Source organism: Copadichromis virginalis, linkage group LG17, assembly GCF_057382275.1.
Source record: "Copadichromis virginalis isolate Kocher_CV1m ecotype Utaka linkage group LG17, C_Virginalis_male_GT1.1, whole genome shotgun sequence".
NCBI classification, from domain to species: Eukaryota; Metazoa; Chordata; class Actinopteri; order Cichliformes; family Cichlidae; genus Copadichromis; species Copadichromis virginalis.
Genome location: NC_140634.1, coordinates 28,968,624 through 28,990,998, shown reverse-complemented (window position 1 = coordinate 28,990,998; position 22,375 = coordinate 28,968,624). Strand labels below are relative to the sequence as shown.

At 38.7% G+C, this 22,375-nt stretch overlaps 1 protein-coding gene across 2 annotated transcripts in view; it reads left to right on the top strand.

Moving 5' to 3' along the window:
- The window catches only part of iqsec3a (IQ motif and Sec7 domain ArfGEF 3a), a 120,641-nt gene that overhangs the window by 22,186 nt on the left and 76,080 nt on the right, over positions 1-22,375 (top strand). For both annotated transcript variants that reach the window (XM_085435849.1, XM_085435850.1), the window contains exon 2: positions 1,889-1,969. In XM_085435849.1, coding sequence (XP_085291975.1) covers positions 1,889-1,969 — 81 coding nt within the window. The remainder of the gene's footprint in view (positions 1-1,888; positions 1,970-22,375) is intronic.

The window sequence follows — 22,375 nt, the reverse complement described above, 5'->3', positions numbered from 1 at the left end:
GTATTTGCAGGGCTACAATTCAATTCAAAAGAAAAATGCATACTGCATTAAAAAGTTAGGCTTTTGTTCACAACATAGAACAATGACTTAAACATTCAGTGGCACTCTAATAATGTGCCCAGTTTGCTGTAACATTGTGAATATATGCATTCAGTACAATGTAAAGAAGGTTCTTTCCCACCATCAGACATCACACGATGTGACTGTATGCTAACTTTCAACTCTGTAAGCCTGTTATGAAATGCTTGTTTCAGGCTAAATAAGCTGTTCACAACAGAGTTAATATATCTGTGATTGTTGGGATAACCAAAATAGCCACACAAAGCCACCTGTGAACTGCATTTATAATTTATTTGGTTTTTTTAAATAAAAAGGAAGAAAAATGTCCCATAAACAAATTAATATTTAGCAATTGTGAATACTGTAAAAGCCTGAGAAAGTGAGTGCGTATACCAATATTCAAACTATATTGGCTCAAATTTTTCCAAATACATCAGTCTGCATTGCAGTTCAGTGCTAGTGGACTGCTGAAAATCACACTGTCAGCTGTCAGTGCCTCAAATTCATGCCACTGCTGTCTTCAGATCCTAACCAATGCTAGCACAGTGATTTCATGCTAGGGTAATCCTGAAAGTCTCCCCATAAATAAACTCTGTAGCAACACTGAGCTTGGGTTGAGTAAAGCAGTATCTTAGAGAGTGACTCTGAAACACAGACAAAGCAGACATTTCTGGTTGTAAGGACTGCAAGGAGTTGAATAAGGTGAAACAGGGTGCATGCTGATATCTTGTTTCCCCCACTGGCATTGGTTTTATTTGATTAGCTAGGAAGCTGGAAATATGCAGGTGTTGGTGACTACAGCTATGAGACACAGGGCTGATGACTGATGGGAAGCAGATGTGTATGTGGGAAACTAATCAGGTGATGAGCTAAAATGGGAAATCCACAGTGGAAAACCAGTGGGCAGTGAGGAAATGCAGGCTTCAGGATCTCAGGAAACAGATTTTGATGCAAATCATAAGACACTGACGGGATCTTTTAACCAGTATTTCAGTCAAAAATTAAAATGCATTCACTGAATTTCTTCTCTAAAACAGCATCCAGATTTTTTAAAAACTTTTTTAGACATTAATGTTTTTAATGTAGGGTTTGCAAACTGTTGTCAACATTTTTGTGGGCTTTTAGAGACTGATAAATTCACCTGACAATAGAGGTTTCTCACGTGATACCATCCAACCATGGTCAAAGGTTATCTGCCTTATTGTATATAGTATAACCACCAGTCAAATGAGTTCATGACTGGCTGGTCAGAAAGGAAGGCAGACAAAGATTTACCAAAAAAAAACTAAGTAATGTCAGACTAACTTTGCAGCACTTAAAACACAGCTACAAGAAAGAGACATTAAACTATATTAATAAATAAATCAACAAACCAAAAACATAAATATAATATATATATATATATATATATATATATATATATATATATATATATATATATATATATATATATATATATATATATATATATATCTCAATTACTATAATCATATAAAAAATAATGCATTTTAACCAAGCTATGTTTGTAAAGGAAATAACACAGTTCACCCCATTAAGAGCATGAACAGTACAGCGGATGGACGTGGGGCTCACACCCCAACTGGCAACTAGGTACACCAACCTCATCCTCTAACCTTATTACTCTGCTACACTTTCATGGTGTTATACATATATGGTGTATAATGATTTAGCCACTAGCCACGCTGGCTAAGCCATGATTAAAAAGTTGCTGTCATATATAGTGTTTTGTTCTACATTTAAACAATAACTAAAGTTTAAACAAAATATATGATTGCCTCTGTTTTGTTTCCACTCTTTTTTCACACAGAAACCCAACAGTACTACACCAGTTCTGCTGCCCAGCCCCAGAGGCTCCTGAGGGGGAGACCTCCACTGCCTGTGTTCCCAGGTAAGATGACTGCATCCTTGTAACATCTGCACAAATGTTTATTTTTTCTTTTTTCAATTTTTTTCAATTTAAGTTTATTTATTTGTTCAACTTTGATTGCAGCCACGTATCATGCATCCTTTTTATAGCAGTGCTGCCGTAGCTACACTAGTCAACACAAGTGCCCCAGCAGTGGTATCTAAGTTGAAGTGGTTGTAACTGCTTCAGGTTCTTCCAGGACAAGGTGCATTCCATCCCCTTCATGATCTCATCTATCTTAAATAGACACCGAGCCACAGAGAGCGAATCACTCCCAATGGTTTTAAATGTCCCTTGTCACAACAGCTTGGGTTTTGGATCTTGTTGTGGTTGAGATTGAACTTGTTTCCTGAGTGAATTTAAGATACACTGGATACGATTTGTTATTTCCAGCGACTGTTAGTGCCATGTTTGTCAGGCTACTGCGATAAACACAATGAAACACAGCAATATGATCTATATCAGTAACATCCCATTTTCTGGACAATGGTCAAGTACTTGCGAAAACTGAACAACTGGGGAAATATTACATTGGATTTAGTAGGCAAAGCAGAATGATAATGCTGATGATATCTTTTTTTGACAGATTAGCCCATGCAATTACTTAGTACTGGTGGTAAATTACAAATAGGCTCTTTATTTTAAATCAAGTTTTCCATGTAATTTGAAAGCTCTGAAGTCAGTTTGATGGGGTAATTTACTCCCACTGTCCTGGGAAATATGAAAAAACACAGCAACTAATAATTAGCTGCTGTAATGACTGTACTTTTGTAGGACTATTTTGGCTAGGCAGTTTTGAGGACGCATAATAATCAATACTTAATGTTGTACAGGCAGTCTCTAAGATATATAATTAGACATGTAGGAACAAAAGAAATAATGAAAGGCTTTGACAAGGTATTATCTGGCCCCTTTCAAGCAAAATTGACAGTGCCTCCTGGTTATATTTTCCCCAAGTGCACTCTACCACCAGACTTTGAAAGAAAATTATGATATTCATCTAGCCAAGGAGCATCAATAGCAATTAAGCTATCCGCCCCAAAATGGTTTGTTTGTTGTTGACTGCACGTGTCACAGAATTGCTTTGCCGCATTGTCTGAGCTTGGCAGAAAATAGCAGATAAGCAAACGCCCATTGATAGCAAATCATAGCCCCTGCAGTGCTGGACACAGTAAGTGGCAAAAGGCTGCAGACCAACACAATCACACTCTAAATCCCTCTCAGGCCTGTGTAGTTGAGAAGCAGAGGAAGGAAGAGTTGTGAATATTATACAAGGTTTATTTGCTGTTTTGACAAAGCAGAAAAATGGGCTTCAGAAAGCCTGCCGACTTACTGAAACCCAGCATCTTGTACTGGATCTTTTGTTATAAAAGTCACTTCAGAGCCTTTATTATTTAATACATGCTGTGATTCTATTGGAAGGGATTAAAGGTTCACAGGAGTGACTCTCATGGGTTTAAAACTGGTGAGGGGTGGGGCAATTCAAAGAGCAAAATTGATCAAGTTCACCGGCTTGAACTTTACTTGATAGAGGGTGTTTGGGGCTGTTGTGTTTTGTGATTGTTTTGTGCTTTGGGGCCATTAGCAAAAGGTACAAGCGAAGTGCACAGCAGAAGGTCTTTGCTAACTTGTCAACCCCTCCATCCCTGCAAAACACCCCCTCCCCTCGTTGCCAGTATCTGAAGCAAACCACTTCAAAGCAGGACTCTCTGGGGCCCACACGGAAAGCAGCTTGTGGTTTTGTTTTGCCCTTTCTCGTTTCTTCTTGTTGTGTCTTATCTGTTTTTGAAAGCTGTATTCTGTTGTCGTTGATTTCTATATGTCCGCATTGTTGTCAGTGATTGGTCGATCATTTACTCACACGGCATCATCGCATCACATAACTCCACATGGCACCCACGCCTCATTGCATCCATCGTCATTCATGCTCACGTCATTCGGGCTTGTTTCTTCACTGTGATCACACTAAGTTCAAAAGAGCCATGTATGAATATTACCATGTAACTGAAGTCTTGAGTGTGTTTGTGAAACTGCCATAACACATACTCTGTGTACAGTAGGGTCTTTCCCATGTTGGAATCTGGTGCGCCTCCTTGTCGACACATGTATTGCATCTGTGTTCATGTGAAAAAAGGAAGTTCTTATCATGTTGCATGCTTCGGCTTGGCAGTGATCAGAACATAGCTCCCTGTCTGTGTGCGTGGGTGTGTGCTGATGTACATGTGTGGGTGGCTGCGTTTCACTTTGGTACACACATCATGGATTAATTAATATGCATGTAATGCAGAAAAATATACAACACTGTCCATCTAATCAACAAAGACATCCATAATAACAGACTGCCCTATCACTTGTAACGAACACTTTGATTTCTTACTCGTTTTTCTTTACACCGTGCTATTCAGAGTTACATATTTTTTTTCCTTGAGAACTGACTACATTCGTCGTGGCATAGATTCAACAAGATTCTGAAAATATTCCTCAGACAGTTCGCTCCATATTAACAGGATAACATTACAATGTAGCTCTAGAATTTCTGGCTGCACATCCATGATGTATATCTCTCATTCCACCGCATCCCAAAGGTGCTCTTCTGTTGCCGTAGCCCATCTGCTTCAAGATTGGGTGTGTTGTACATTTAGAGATGCTCTTCTGCATACCTTGGTTGTAATGAGAGTTTATTTGGGTTTCTGTTGCCTTCCCTTCAACTCAAAGGAGGATGACCTCTGACATCACCAGGGCATTTTTGCATAGAAAGCTTCCACTTTACTGGATATTTTCTCTTTTTCAGACAGTTCCAGACTTTAAAGATGATTGGGTGGGGAAATCCCCAGCGATCAGCAGTTTCTGAGATACCCGTCTGCTACCAAAAACCATGCAATGTTCAAAGTGACTTAAAAGACCTTTCTTCCCTGTTCTTGAGCAGGTTGTCTTGTCCAAGCGTACCTGCCCAAGTACACTGAGTTGCTGCTGTGTGATTAGTTGATTAGATATTTGACATCATAATAAACTGGCTAATGAGTATATGTTTGTAACTGTATCAGGGAAGGCTGTAATTCAGAAATCATGAAACTTTTAGGAGATAATCCTTATATTTTTGACTTACCTCTGTCTTGATGATGATGATGCTCATTTTGAATTTAACGCCAGGAGCACCACTTATTCTTGTGTGTGCTGACATACATGTTTGTAGTAGTATTTCGCTATGGTACACATGGCATAGATTAGACATAATGCATAAAATGCAGGGAAACATACAACATTGGCAATCAGCAAAGAAATCCTTAAAAATAGGCTGCCATGTCACTTGTACTGAACACTTTGATTTCTTACTTGTTTTTTTTCCCCCATACTTATAATCCTTAAGGGTGAAGCATGCCATATATGCACTCACCAACCACTTCATTAGTTACACCTATCTCTACTGGGTTGGACCTTCAGAACTACCTTAATTCTTCATGGTGTCGATTACGTTTGTTTAACTATGGGCTACTTGAGCTTCAAGTTTCTTGGCTTTTTGATAAATTAATAACAATACAATTATGTCAAATAAGGTCAGCTTGAACTTATTGGCAATGAAGCAGTGGGTGTACAAGTTGACATTCTGTGGAGGATTATTCATGGTATGCATGACATGAGAGATAATCGAAAATCACAAATTACATTTAATCTAAAAATATTTGTGTCATGTCTGTCTGTCGTGATTTGACAGAGTTATGACTCTGACGAGGAGTGTGAAATCTGATGCAAACTGCAAATGGTGCAGACTATACTGAAACAAGAGCGAGTTGTCTTCAGCGATAAAAGGGTTTCACAGCAAAAAAGACCTCATTAACATATAAAAAAGACAACTCATTGCCTCGTTGTGCATTGCCTCCGCTTCGGGATGAAGCCTTCGTTCACTCACTAAACCTGACAAAGTGCAATCATTGATGTTTCATTAGCACCGCTCTTTCTACTCTGAGTAATTCAAGCCTCTGTGTCAGAGGGGTCAACTTAGAAAAGGGCAGCACCATGAGCCTCTATAAGAACTAATTGTACTGATTTGGAGCTTTGTTTGCTCTTGGTTTGTGCACGTCTTTACCTAAGGAGTTTTTTTCTGATTAGCCTGGCATTCACAATGCTGTGAATATAGCATAATTTAAATGAGCAGAAAGTGGAAAGTTGAGAACTGAAAAGGAAAGTGAAGATTTTACTGTCACGTATAATGAGGACTCTGAGGAGGCTGGAAATTCATTGTGACAGTGTGGTCACTCTTGCCATGCATTAAGGAGGCCCCAGAGGGTTTAGAGACGATAGGTGATCTGTATTCGGGGTCACAAAGTCAGATATATAATCAGTCATTGGAGGGGGTGATTGGAAGGGATGGCCACAGCCTTTCAATTAGTAGTGTGAGCCATCTTTTGCTGGAGTGTGCTAAACTTGCACTCGGGAGTACTGTTGATACTTTTACAGTCCCATAGGGTACCTTAAGTTTAACTTTCTGCTTTACAGCAGAACTGAGAACTGCTGTAGTCAACACACAGGGCCTCGGGAACCTAATAAATGGAAGGAAAACATGATTATTAGAATATTGCAGCACAGAGAAAGGCACAGCAGAAGATGGCACTTGGAAAGATCCCCAATGGACAAGCTGCAGGTAGAATTTGCTGTGTGTACAATGATTGAGTTTTATTTGAGTCTCTGAGCCTGTAACTACAAATGCGTACCAATCATGAAATCTCAGCTAGTCAGCAGCCTATAGTCAATTGGTTTGATCTGAATGGAAGCACAACAAAAAACAGTATGCACTTCCTCTTAAAAACCCCTCCCAGAGCATACATTTATATTCACACTTTGATGCCACAGTGTGAAGTTTACTCAAGTGTTTGGGATCATATCCAAAATCATTTGTTACAAATGTTACAGGGAATCTGCACTCTTACTTCTGAACTATTTTTTTCATTTTTTTGTTTATTTATTTTTTGCAGAAGGTGCTAACAGTAGTGCTGTTCTGTTCTGTTGTCAGCAGGTACATGGGTGGTGTTGCTACTACCAGTAGATCAGTGACAGTACACTAACTTTCTGGGCTCTGCTCTGCTTAATAAATTGCTAGACAATGTTGATTATAATCGTCACTTAGAACTTATAAAGGCATTTGTGCAATTTCTGGCAGACTGACAGCCGGATGCAGCAGGGATGTCCCAAACACAGAGCCACCATAGAAACCGCGCACAGAAAAGACCAAATATATAAAATATTAGAGACACTATTGAAGTACATTCAACATTTAGTCCTTGTTTGTTTTCTTTCATCCCTCATAAAAAACCAGATCAGTTGGAAAAGATAAATGAAACTCATATATCAAACCATGTTTCCCACAAAATGTCACATGTCAGTGTCAGTCAGTGTCACTCGTGCTGAGTTTGAAATATGAACTGCTTTTGCTTTGTTAGGTATACTCCATATTACTTTGTTCACCTTTTTTTTTGCTCACTTAGTCACAAATATAAAGCACCCATAAACAAAAATTAAACATGTTCTGCCATAATAAGTTGTTCCATTATGTTGGATTAACAAAGAAGTGACACCATGAGTGCAGTGAGTCACCAGTTTGATGACCTTCCCCTTTCATGCTAGTGCAGATGACTTGAGTTAATTGATTCCCAGCTTGTTGTTAAAAATAAAGTCATTGTGTGGAGAATCTCAAGGGAGCTAATTTATCTGTTTAATGAGTGAGCTGTCACTTGTTATGTTATAATAAGCGTAGGCAGTTACTTTAATAGGGCAAACGAAATAATATTGGAGCAGGCCTATATTGCATGTTGTTGACCATTTTCTGCAGTCAAGCAGAGGAACGAAATCTCGCCTCTGTTAAAAGCCTGTTTCAAACATGTGTCTGATTTTCTTATTCTGTTGTGGTAAACTAAACTATCATTTGAGGAAATATGGTATAGCACTGTTTGGCACTATATTAGTTCTATGCTATTGCTCCCGTAACAATCCTTCAATAATCATTAAAAAGCCACACTATGATAGCAACAAACTGAATTAATACTTGGAAGATAGCTATATATTTCTTTTTTATCAGAGATGATAATGATTTGTTTTTCAAAGCATATTTTAATTATGCAGCCAGCTATAATACATTAGCAGAGCTTGCAGATGGTCAAATTTATCACCGAGCACTTTGGTAAATCTGACAGCGCCTGCTGTTTTGACAGTGTTTATCTTAGAAAGCTGGTAAATCCAAACAAGGGGGCTCTTGCTTTCTTAACAAGCTTAGAAAGCCAAATACTTTAAAAAGGCATGGAAAATGACTTTGATATGCCGCTGTCTGGCGTTGTAGACAAGGAGAATAATGTAAATACCCTGCAGATGTAAGTGTTGCAAGTGGTGAGGTTCTTTCAGTGACATTATAAGAGAATGACATACTCCTCAAAGAATCCCGAACTGAAGTCAAGGGGAGATTACCACAACTTTATAACTTCCAAGGAAGAAAGAGTTTTTAAAACCTTGTAAAATATTTCAAAATAACAGTTCAAGTAAATGCCCAAAAACATTCAAAGGTAACAGCAAATATTTTGTTTTTAATCAAACTAATTTCATTTATGCATTGCAGTTCACCACAATTAGCATACAAATGCAATTTTCATTCTTGCAATATAAAGCCATTTTACTGTAGTTAAACCATTTAGGGCAAAAAATATGGCACAATTTATTAAATCTGAGTGCTGTCACTTTTTGTCTTTGTAAAAGAAATAGCACAGCTCAAGAGACACAATTTTCCTGTCATTGTTGTGTCATGCTGGAACCATAATGATGATGCTGATAGGTTTGTAAACACTCTTTTGGTCCCAGAGTTAAAAATAAACTGACCAGTCAGCCTTTGGCAGGTGACGGCGCACATTTTTGGCACGATACGTGATCGTGTTGGCAATTCGGCTGCCGAACAGACTGCTTTTCTCCACCACTTCACAGTGCTTACAGGAAGACTGACACATTGCTCACTATCTAAAGCCCCTTTAAATTAGTTATCCTGCAGTGCATCTTACAAGTGACATGCACAAACATACACACATGCATGCCAACATCTTAATGAGGTATCCAATGCTAATTAGCTTACACAATCTGCCATTTAATTTTCAGAGAGCAAATTAGTTAGCTTCTTCGTGAAGTTTCATCTTAATGAACACATGACAATTAAAAGAGTTTATTTAAGGAAGCTATTTGGGTTTGTTTTTTTGGTTGTTGCTGGGCAGTATCTCTATTCCGCCATCCAAAATTTAAATGTCTGATTTATTGATAAAATTAGACCCAATCCTTTTTTAAATCCCATAGCCTAATCAGGATTTACAGCCTTATCTTTTATGATGGGTTATAAAGAATGATTAAGTAGAGAAGAGGAAGGGTCACACGTTGCAAGCATATGACTTTACAGAAATATAAAAAAGAAGAACAACACATTTGGGCCATTGCCCATCCAATGCCCTTTATCGCCAGCACTAATAAAACAAATGCCACGAGTGGTTAAGATGAAGCTGACACCCCGAAAGATGGCACTGGGGAGAATTATGGTGTTTCAGCGGGAAATTAATTCACCTCGGATCATGGCATGAGTAAGACAGCTGTGTCATCTCAACAAGACATCTTTTTTTCTGTAATTAATCACTGGAATTAATAATAAACTACACTAATTTACCGGAGTCCTGCTGTCTGCCAAATGGAAAGGTGAGGCGGCATGAATAAGGACACAACAGGTTATGCTTTGCCACTTTGGGGAGAAACCCAAATAGAGTTTCTATCTGTTGAGAGAATCTGGCAGGAATACAGGGACCATGATGCATTGAGGTAGACAAGGGAACTCATTCAGTGATTGATCTGTTTTGTTGGAGGACGTTCAGGGGCATGTTAAAAAGTATGCCTAGAGCCTCTTTTTTTTTGTCATTCAGGATTTGGCCTTGAGATGAGTGGGGGAAGTGGGGCACATGCTCTCATCAGCACACCTATTCAAGGCTGAACTCGTTAAAGTGTAAGACCGCAGATGCTTTTGTCCTCACACGCGGCGCTAGTCTCACCTGTGCACCTGCGAATGAAATTTCACACATGGTGTCCTTAATCATCAAATTTCCTTCACCCTCTTCACACCATAATTTAATATTTGTCCTCCCCTTCTTCTGCCTCTGTCTCTTTCTGTGTTGCCTGCCATGGCTGGGCTACCGCGTTGCCTTGGCTAGCGAAAGTGACCTTGTCGGCAGTCGTCATGGGAACAGAGTGTCATGCAGCGGCTGTGTGAAGGCAAGAGAGGACCCAAATGCACGGCTCTAGACACACGGGGATGAACTCAAAGGCCGGTCTTTATTAACAGGAACATAAGAAGTCATATAAAACTATACTGGGAGCAACTAAAAGCTGAGGCGCTGGGAAGACACGGAAAATGCACACAACCTAGAGGGACGACGCAACACAGAACAAAGGGACACATAAATACACAGAAGGTAACGAGGGGAGTGGGAACACACGGGGAACACAGCTGAAGACAATTACTCATGGCCGAGCAGGGAGGACACGAAACTGACGATACTGACACCAAGATGTGGACCTTAAACACAACACAGTACACAGAGATGAGCACGGAGAGAGAGAGGCAGAGAGAGAGGCAGAGAAGAAGGATGAATACGAGGGGATGAGGAGAACACAGAACACATAGGGTGGGAACACGGTACCAGAGCAAACACCACAATAAAAACATGGACACAGAGGGAATCCAAATACCAAACCAAACAATCCAATGGACATAAGAAACAAAATACAAAACTACAGAAAAACTAAGAACACTGGGTCAAAATGACCCAGGACCATGACACAGAGGGCACAGCAGAAATATATAACCTAGCATTCAGATACCTCCTGAGTGTCTAAGCATTCACATGCATTGATCCTCCTTTTAAAAAAAAAATCTTCCTCGTTGTAAGCCTTAGCTTTTTATTTTCCTGTCTTTCTGTTGCCATCTTCCCATTGGTGTAAAGGGCTTTGTCTCTTGGCCAATCAGAAGCACTCTGTCAGTGTCATTATCCTCTGGGGTCCATCCATTCAGCTGTTGGTTTTTGTTCCAGTTTATTCCTCTTTAAACACATCCTCTGGGACTTGCGCAGCCTAAATCCGCTTGAAAATTGAAATACAGCATTGTAAATGAATGAAAGGAGCTTTAAAGAGTGCGAGTGCTTGGAGTAATTTCTAATTAAAGTGATGCTCCGACTAATTTATTTTTACCCTAAGGCCTGCTTAATGCAAAACAGCTAAGACACCAGATCTCTTCTTGCTCAGCTGCATGATCAGAGATGTTGTGCACTTGTTTTGTCTCATTTAATATACACAAGCACACAGAAAGAGGACTCTTAGACTTTGCATGGTGCATTCGTGCACAGTGTCGTGTCAGCCTGTAGGTACTCATGGATTCTTCTGATCTGAGAGTTTCTCCTCCTCTTTTCTCTTGGTTTTGCTGCGTATCTCAGCATTGTGAGGCAAGTGGAAGGTTTTATTGCAGAGGTGATTTAATAAAACCACAACATTTTGATGAAGTTGCTGCAGGATCTTTCATGCACCCAGCGCCTGCGTGTGTTTGTGTGTGTGCCTGAGCTTTGAAATGTTTGCATCTCAGTGTGTATCAGCAATCTTTTAAGTTTCAGCCGTTGTGTAAATGTCAAGGCCGGGTCCTTAGATCTTCCCTGATGCATGCAAACTGCTGTGAAAGCCAGAATGCTGACAGTAATGCAGCGGATTGACACTTTTAAAGAGGCACTCTGAAATAAAAGACAGTAGATAATGAAAGTTAGTTTACAGGTCATTTGGAGTGCAGCTCCGTCTTTTAAAACTGTTGAGTCAAGTTTAGTCAATTTACCACTCGAATGATGTCGTAATGATGTCAGCTAACTGAAGATTTGCCTAGAGGAAAGGGTTTAGGTAAAAATGTGTTTAGTCTATTTTACTGTATACTGTATATATTTGGTAACAGTTACTTCTCGGATAAAGATGTCACATGAATATATGATCATCTTTTTGACTGTATTTCATTGTCATACTCTTTTTGTAGTTTTGGGTTCTTATAGTAAACCAGTTTCTAAATGGCCTATTTTTTTTATTTTGTCTTGTTCCAAAAAGACACTGGACCTCATTTACTAATATGTGCATGGAAATGTTCTTACCCCACACAAAAAATTTTGCAAATGTAGCATTGGATTTATTAAATCTGCACACTGTTTCCTTAAGAAACTGAAACAACTGTGTCCAAAGAGCAAGACTAAAATAACAGAGTTTTTGAATATTGTTTCCCCTAAGACAGTCAGTGTGACTCAAGTAAAAAAAGACATGAAAACTATCAAAGCTGATATGAAAAAGACTAACAGACTACAAGGAAAAGAACCAGGAGCACATGATTTGTCAGCCTTAGATGAGAAACTCACCACAAAGAACAAGAAAAGAGTGTAAGTGATGAAATCCAGCCATGATGTGCCATTTTTGTAAAAATCTGAATGATATACAGAATTTAAGATGAGATAAGATGGAATTTAATTATTAATCATTTAATATAATTAGCATTTTGTGATTCATGGTGTTTTGGAAAACGGTACATATAAGAAATAATAATAATGACATTAGTAATAAATATTATCATTGTTATTATGTTAAAAATAATTGTGTACGCACTGTGAGTAAATGAGGCCCCTTTTTCTCCTAAACTCAGCAACTGAGAGAACCTCAAGCTGCTACAAATAAAACACATCCTAAGCAGGAAATCATAATGCTGTTTGATAAATGGATCATATTTCTGCTGCAGAGCCAGTGCTTCATTTTGCTGAAAATTCTTCTGTAATCAGTCACAAATGCAACATTCATTTTTGATTTTCTATAGAGGTGGAATGTGAAAAAATAAACAAAAAAAAAACCCTAATACAGGGCTTTCCAACCCTTCCTGATTTGATCATATTTTACCACTCTCTGACACATGTTTGCAATGGCTCTGGTCATTTCTAGAAACTGGCTCACACTTCTCTGGAGGCACAGCAACTGCCATAATATCTACTAAAATATGCCGCAGGATGACTTGTTATGCAGGAACAACCATTCTGTGCTGGCAGAGTCACCGCAGGGAAATAATACAATAAATATACATTTTCCTTAATGTTTTCCATTTTTCTGAGAAAAAACGACACAGTCATTATGAGCTGAATTTCTATTTCGATTATGGTGCCTTTGGTTCTCAAACTGAATACAGATTATTGATTCACATGCACCTCAGATGGATGCGGTATTCTTGAACCCCATCCTATAACTTTCGATAATAAAGATTTTGAGTACAATGCCAGAGTTTTAAAATATATAGGCTTGTGAAACTTAGTAGCCCTCTTTTTCCCACTATCTTACAAATCCCCTTACACACACCTGCAAGCACACAGATCCACACGATGTGCTCTGGCAGCACTAATGCTTTCCTTTTGTTCCTTTCTCCTATTAGTGTTGATCATTTGAGCGGTCCCAGAATGTCCATAGCTCTATTTTACAGACAGGTCAACAGTCTGACGGTGCTGTGATAAAATGCACATTGCGAGTAGGTGATTGTTTGTGCATGCAAGAGACATGCACACTGACTGGAAATAAAAGGGAGCACAATATCCAAGGATAATTATCTGATCTCTGCATGTAGCTGTCCCTCTAAATTGTCTGCAGCTCCCCAAATGGACAAAACATTTCCCCTCTGGACAGCAGGGGGTGCTGATGAGGAGCAGACGGTCTGCCAGTCAGAGACATCTGCCTGTCCACATGCTGGCTGCACATTTTGTCCTGACCTTTTAGTTTTTGGCCATCTGCCTATATTTTTTAACCACCACCTTCCCACATATAGCAATCCTTGCTCCATCTGTTAAACTGTAAAGTTCAGTGGCCATCACTTTTTAACTTATAGTTAATGTAAACTTCTTGCCTTACTGTGCAAAAAAACAAAAACAAAAAACCAACAAACGAAAAAAAAACCCTGCCAAATTTCCAAAAAGCAGACATCTGGCACTTTCATTTGCCCTGCCCATCTGCTCCAGAGGTAACTGAGAGGACAGAGTGTGGGCTGTTTATCTCTGTCAGCTCAAATTAACAATCTGCTTCTTCCTGCAGCACATGTCAGGTACTATGGCACTAAGATGTTCTAAGAATGTGAGCTTTGTTCTAACTTGGTAGTAGTAGTAGTAGTAGTAGTAGTAGTATGAGTAGTATCTTAAATCAGGTTCTTCATATGGAAATGAAGAACCTGATTTTACTAATTGGGTATATTAAATTGTTAGCTTAAGTAAAAACAAGAAGCTGTTGGAAATAGCATTAGTATTATTCTCATGTCACCATACCTTTCAATGTTGGTTTTGAATATTTCTGATTTTAATGTGTGAATTTGATGTGGGATTGATTTGAATCATGTGTCAGGTTGGTAAATATTTTTGACTGAGAACCGCCAGGTCGGAAATGGAAGGATGAGATTAGCGAAGGAAATTCAGAATAAAAGACAATCTAGTGACATATAGAAGTGATAATAGATAGCTAGTAAATATAGTTAGTTGGTAATAAGTTATGAGTAAAACTAATTCTAACTCAGTAATATTTTAGCAAATTCTTTCTTTAATTAGTGAGTAATTAAAACTACTGTAAGTTGGAAAGTAAGACACTTGATTGACATAGGATCTGGTGTTAAATATATTAGATGGTTACCCAGGCAACTATAGCCAGAATGTCTGTTAGCCACTACCAAAGGTTGTATTATGAGCAAGGTGATTTGTAAGCACAGAGCTCCAAAAATTCCATGGTCAGTGAGGTGGCCTGTTGTTAAATCTCCGACTCTTTATTGACTTCATACTTGGTATGACATTATTATGCTTGCTTATTTTCCTCAGTCAAAGGACAAGCCATGGCGGAGGTATTTTTTTAACTGCTGCCTGGTAGTGTCCTTTTGTCTGTCAATGAGACTACCCAGCTAATTTTCATGAAACGCATTGGGAAGGTGAAACATAAGCATAGGAAAAACCCATAATGCAAGTATGGATCACTTTATCTAAAATGACAAAATAGGGCATAGGTATTAATGGAGGAATGTGCTCTCCGAACTCCTTCCTAATTAATTACTGTGAAATTTAAAGTTCCAAAAATGGCAGTTCCCCTAATGCCCACTCTGATCAATCCCCAAAGTTAAAATTCCCAACTTTACATCATTAAGTATTCATCATGATTTTTTCCCCTTTTGGAAGTCCTGTAAGACTCACCTACTCTAATTAAATTCACTGAACGAGACCTCTTTGCCATGCTGGTGACTTTCAGAACATTTAAATTAAATAACCTGACAAATAATATGACCTGCTGTGAAGTATAGCCTGTCTTGGAAGTTAGTGCTCCAGTTTCAGTAAATGAGGTTTTACCATTTGTTAGTCTGTTATTTATTGCTAGTCTGCATGTATGTGTGTCTTTGCATTGTACCACTACAGTTTATTGATCCATAAACTCCACCAATCCATCCAATTCAAGATTGCATAGGGTTGTCATAGGGTTGTCAAAGGGCAAGAGGCAGGGTTCACCCTGGGACCCTGGGTACACACACACACACACACACACACACACACACACACACACACACACACGCACACACACACAGAATCATTCATACACACCAGTTAGAATTACCAGTTAACCCGATATGCATGTCCCTGTCAAAGTGCTTGGAGAGAATCCACAAAAACACTGAGAGAACATCTAAACTAAACACAGTTGCTGATGCAGCTTGCTATCAGACTTGCTAGCATTAGGGAACTTTGGACACTACCCTGTCTTGCATATATGTTCACTTATTACACAGAAGAAAACAATATTTTCGCAGTCAAAGCGCTAATTCATATTCAATTTACTTTTTTTTAAATGAGTACTGTATATCAAACTTTTTTATACTGTCTAAAATATAATACTGTCCATCACCTGATGGCTAACCAAGCCCAATAGGACTCCTCCTTCAGCTTGATACCTCCCTTCTGGAATTACTACCATGTCGGGCACCAACCACCTTGCGGCCACAGCTCCTTGCAGCAGCCTCAGCTATAGTGGTGCAGGACATCCATTCTGACTCAATGCCTCCATCAGAATGCTGTTGAAGACCTCCTGAACCAGGGCCTCTGCCATGCGTCCCCAGTTCACCCTCACTATACGTTTGGGTGTGCCAGGTCTGTTTGGCATCCTCCCTCGCCACCTGATCCAACTCATGGTGATCAGTTGATAGCTCAGCGCCTTTCAAGAACATACAGCTGCGGATGTCCAAGCTGTTTGTTGAGGTCAGTATCTCTTAACCTCACGCACTAACTCAGGTTCCCTCCCCAGTGTCCCCAGAGTTGACATTCAGTTGTCCCGCTCATCAGCCTATAAAGCCCTGACTGCCGCAGAACTCACAATAATGTCATGAAAGCATTTTTAAAAAAGGACCATGCAAACATGGCCAATAACGTTTCATTCTAAATGTCTTCTCTATACATGTAAAATTAATTCATTCTTTCATTTTAATTACAAGGTGTCTATATACCTTTGAAATGATCTGCAGAATGATTTAGACACAAAACAAATTTCAGACAGTGTGGTACCTCTAGATTAAGTTTGTGGGATATGATCTTTCAAGAAATGCAGACCAAACTGTTGTTGTTTGTATTTATTTAATAATAATAATAATGGTGATTGATATATGCATTTTTTTCTTTTTTCTTTTTTTTTCTGCCCGTTCTGTTGGTTTTTGTCTTTTGCCCTTCTCCCCCGTCCCTCTTCTCAGCTGTTTCTCTTTCCCTCTTTCTTTCTCCCCTTCTTTCCCCCAGTCAAGTCTGTCCCGTATTCAGTAAGTGAAAATAAAATAAACAATAAAAGGTGAATCAAATGGACCATTACGGCAAGGCTGGGATGGTCAATTTGGTAAAGTAAATCCGTTGGGCATCTTTCTTTGCCTTTAGACAACAATTCTGATGGCAAAAGAGCCAAACGGGACAGGCAAGAAAAAAAAAAATAAAAAAAAATAATGCATTTTATTTGAGGGCGCCTTTCAGAAACCCAAGGTCACCTTACAAAGAACAAAATTAATAAAAGGAACAGTAGTCATAAAATACATAAAATAAGTTAAAATTGCAAAACAGAGCTTGACAACAGATAAAATCAGCACTGAAGCGAATAAACCAGTTTAAACAGCTGTGTTTTGAGCTGTGTCTTAAATACGCAAAGGGAGTCAATATTCAGAGCCGGGGAGCAGAGCGACTGAAAGCTCTGTTCCCCATAGTAATAAGGTGTGAGGACGGAACAGTAAGATGAATAGCAGATGAAGATCCGAGAGGGCGGGAATTTAAACAGCAGGTCTTGTAGAATTTACTGGAGTCAACACCAAGTACTACTGGAATTCCTTTGAGGACAACAGCATAGTACAAGTCTAATAGCAGAAGATAGAAAAGATCAGCAAAAAAAAAACAATTTCCCCAAGCTAAAGTGCAAATCAAACGAGAGGTAAAACGGGTTGGTCTAAAGTATGATTGCTGAATACACTGAAGATTAGGAATATATTAGAAAACCAAAATATTTACCACTCATTTGACGTTTTTCTGTCCAACAGTTGCTTTTCTAGACTTGCAAGATATTGATGTAATGTGGGGAGAGCTGGTCTAGAGGGTCAAAGAAAGTTAAAAAATATATATATTTAGAAGCCAATTTGATTTTTAATGGCTGTGCATGGAAACAGAAAGTGCATATAGTACTTATTGATAAAAACAGACATTTAAAAACATCATCTACTGCTATGTCTGAATGTGTGGTATTGCCACCTTTGGTTTAGAGACACGTGTTTTTAAAAAAGATGATCTAAATTAAATGTAATTATTGCAAGTTTATTAAAAGTCAACTTCCAATATAGACAGTTGCTTTATTTTCAACTATAATCCAACCTAGATTTGAAACACACATCAACAGGCCACTAAACTGGTTTTAAATTTGGCTCTGACTTTTCACGACAAAACTTGTTGTACAGTTTTTAATAAAATAAACAGTACCATGACTACTATTATTAAAAATGTAATCAAACAAAAATGTTGGTTATTTAAATGTAAAAACAGCTGTTGCTAAAGAATGGCTAGATTTGATATTAAGAGATGACACAGATATTCAAAAGCAGCCACAATGTAAATAAATGCACAAGTTAATAAATAAATACATCTAATAAAAAATACATCTAAGAGTCACCTGCTTGTAAATTTTTGCGCCCTGTTGATTTTGCCACTTAACAGTTTGTGTAGATAGAAAAAAACCTGGCATGTTTTTTTTTTCAGATCTTCTAGCCTGCTTCACTTTATCTTATAGGTTCTATTTAAGTGGTTTCTTGATTCAAAAGGTCCGGTTGACTGTAGCTAGTGAGGGATGGGAGAGAGACAGGGTCACGCAGCTTTTTTTCCTTAATAAATTAAATTTGTATTTTAACATTTATTTAATTTTAAAATCTGCTTGGTGATCTAATATGTCTGTGTGTTACAAGCATGCAAAGGGGGGCAAATACTTTTTCAGAGGACTGTCTAAAGTGTTAATAGCTACCGCTTTCTCTCTGTTTTGGCTAGCTGTGCTGATATAGTATATTTCTTATACTCATCTGACTTATGTAATGCTATCCCATGCTACTATTGTGTTTGCTTTTCTTGTGGCTTTGTAAGCCTGACATTAGATTTTATAGAATTGGTTTTCTTTTTTCATTTCAGCCAGTGAGTCCTCTATTTAAAAAAAATCTATACTTTAAAACACAGGCAGCTCATGACAGTTTTCAAACTGCTACTAAGCCTCTGACACCTAAATCTTAAAGCCCAGCACTTACCCATCCTTGATTGTGTCTCGGCGTATGTGGCACCTTGAACATCTGGGTTTGTTGGGTTCTTCCAAATAACCACATGATCAGAAGAGTCAGGTGGTAAAAGAGAAAAATGGCAAAATGTGTTATATTTGGCTTTCGCTCCTAAACAATGTAGTGATCTAACAGAGTGGAGGTTGTTCACCACGATGCTCTGTAAAATGACTTTAGGTACCCCACGTGTGGGTGACTCTGTCACGTTCAGCATACATCACCGGGTAGAGTCCTTGTCCTTGACAGCTAGCCGACAGCCTCATGACGGTAGATCAACAAGAAAAAGAGAGGAGAAGAGGAGGTGGTAGAGGAAGAGGAGAGGACACGGAAAACTGCTGACAAGGCTACCTCACTCTGCTGTCACCTCGCTCCGTGTAATGAGAGACGGGGATGACGAGGAAAGTGAGTGGGAGTGAAGGGCCGTGGTTTAGTTTTGAGAATGAGCTGGAAGGAATAGTGAGATTTAATGATGTAGGTACTTGTTTCCAGAGAGATAATATCTTATTTGAATGGGCTTTGCTTTTCCATTTCACTTGTCTGTGATCAGTATAGAAAATATTGAGCAGCTGGGTAAGATAAGACTTTATGTGAAAGATGTATGAGCTTAAAATTGGCTTTTGTCGTTCCCCATTAATTTATAATATGTGAACCACCTTCAGACCATTCATTGCTGATGAAAGGAAATGAAAGAAGGCAACATTTAGTCATGCTTTTGTGCACAATGCAGCTGTTACCATGACTTCAGTGATGCTCTTTATTTATTTATTTGATTTATTTTTGGTGGCAAGGGGGAAGGGTGGGGGTTGAGTCATCTTTGCAGTGTTCATGTCAGACTGTCATACCCTGTCAGTTCTAGCTTTGCTTGGAAGAGGTGATGGGTGGTCATCATGCGTTACTTCAGACCAGTGGTGCCAGTCTACACAGATTTTCCCTTTTTATCAAGATATGGTTTAATAGACCTCAAATAAAAGGACAAATACAAAGCTGAAAAAAGTGCTACTGACTCATAGGTGGCGCTAATGTGGCTTGAGTCTTTAATGTTCCAGGCATTGTTAGTATGTGGAGAGTCTGCAGCAGATCAGACCTTTCCTTTTCATTGAACTCTTTCAGCCCACCTGGTCATAAAACGCATCATTAGTTTGTTTCTCTAGGAGCCTGCTAAGCCCATTTTGACATAGACCTGCTTTGACATTACCAATCAGTCTGGCCACTCAGTAACAGCCCACATCATCTCCAAAGAAGACCATAGCTGGAGAAAAGAATAATTGTGAAAGCCCACACTGACATAGAGTGACTCCCATTCTGGTTTTTAAAAGAATCTTCACATTTCACTGAGATGTAATTGAATTTTGCCCAGTTCTTATCATCCTGGTGAGGGGATAGCATCTTGCCACTTTCTGTGGAGTCAATGGAAACATAAGATTGGCCACAGCTGGAGTTTCCTTTTTTTCCACCCTGGAATAACCAGAGTGAAACATTTTTTTTCACCATTCCTTTAAAAGCAATTTCACCGATGAGGAGATACTGAAGTATGAGTGTGTGAGAAAAGTGACAGATAATGGAGAACGTGGCATGGAGCGAATGGTGTGCCTGATGCTAGACCATGCCTCTCCTGCCTCGGCTCCATTGTTGCAATAAATGACCTCTTCACTCAATTTTTTTTCCTTTTCGGAACACCAAGTGCTGGTGACAAATAAACCCAGTAAGAAGGAAATTAAATAACTTGACACTGAAACTCTGTGAATATAATCTTCTCTAGAAAAACTGATGTTAGTTGTTCACTGAAACAGTTTAAAATGACCTCAGTTGAAGGCAGCAGTGTGACCTTGAACATTTAATCAGTTGCGGTAAGAGCAAGTGTACAGTTCAGAAAGTGCTTTGACATTATGGGGTATAATATGATACTATAATAATATCGTATAATACTCATGTTACTTTTCTGTCTTTTATGTTAAGCACTTGGTATACCGCTGGTTTTTAAATGTGCTCTATAAATAAAGATTGTATTGTATTGTATACATAGTGTGTGTGATACAATGAACAAGGTGCATGTTTGTGTCATGTGTATATCCATGTGTATATATTTGGCTTTATCAACTATTTGGTTGTACTGACTTGAGTCTGTGTATAGGTATGCCCACTTTTGTGTTTTATTAGACATAGACTTGTGCCTTTATCTCTTTATCTCTGCATACAACAAGCAGATCATCCTGTATGTACAGGACAGCTTTCACCTTGTGTGTGTTGGGTAGTCCACCAATGTGTTGACAATTCTCTTTAACATTCTGTATTTGCCTTTTCTACACTTATGGTAAATGAAAGTAAGTCCACTTTCAAGTCCAAGGTTTTACATACTGTATAAGTACAGAACAAAAAGACCAGGTTCTAAAATGATCCAAACCTCAGTTGAACAACGGGGTTTGGGACGTACGCTCCTGGGAAATTTTTAACTGTCTTGAGTGTTTTCCAGTTGTGAAAAATCTTTCACACTGTAGAATGATGGAAACTTCAAATTGTTTGGAAATAGACCTTTAATCATCCCCAGACTGATGGGTAGCAACAGCTGCTTCTTTAAGAGAATTGCTCTTGTCTTTCCTCCTTGGCATTGTGTTAACACACCTGAGTGCTCCAGACCAGCAACCTGTAAAATGGGATGTTAAACTTTAGAATTAAGAGAAGGTGTACTTTCTTTAAACCATGACTGCATATTTAGCATTGAAGCAAAAGTGTTTAATTTGGAACTGTATGACTTTTATTATTACTGAAAAATATCACAGCCAGCTGCTACCAAAATAAATGCCTTAAATCCAACAGATGTAATCCCCCGTTGGCTGACTTTGAGCAGCATCATTAGCATAATGATAAATCTACTAACAAAAAAGCAGATTGCTTAAAGCTCCAACTTTACTGTTTTAGCTTCTTCTCACTGCTCTCATCTGTCATTTTGCAGGTCTTATACCCTCAGTAGATGCTACCTGTCCAGCATCAACTGAACGTCTGTCAAACTTAGTGGCTAGCTATGAATAGTTGCACTTCCCTTAACTGATGTTGGAGAGCAACACAAAGCTAAAAAGTGATTGAATATTAGACTTGGATGGGTGATAGCAAGCAATCATCAGTGAGTTTCATAAGACTGTGTTGTGTCAACAGTTACTGCTAATACAATAAAACAAAATAAAAATATTGCCAGACCAACTAAGCTAAAAAGATCTCCAACTCCTCCCTCTTGGTCCTCGGTCAAGCCACTGAGCCTCAAGTTGCTCCATTGGTATTGGTGTGAGTCTAATTAGATCTATGCGCAGCAGATGCTTTGTAGTAATTGCTGGACTATGGTGGCCAACATTACACAATGCTACTTCTATAGAAAATGTTCATTTTAGAATTATTTAAAATCAATGTATTTGAAAAGAGTAAACGTGCTGAATGCATGCATGCATTTTCTCTTTTTACTGTGATATCTGTCATGTAGCATATTTTTCTGA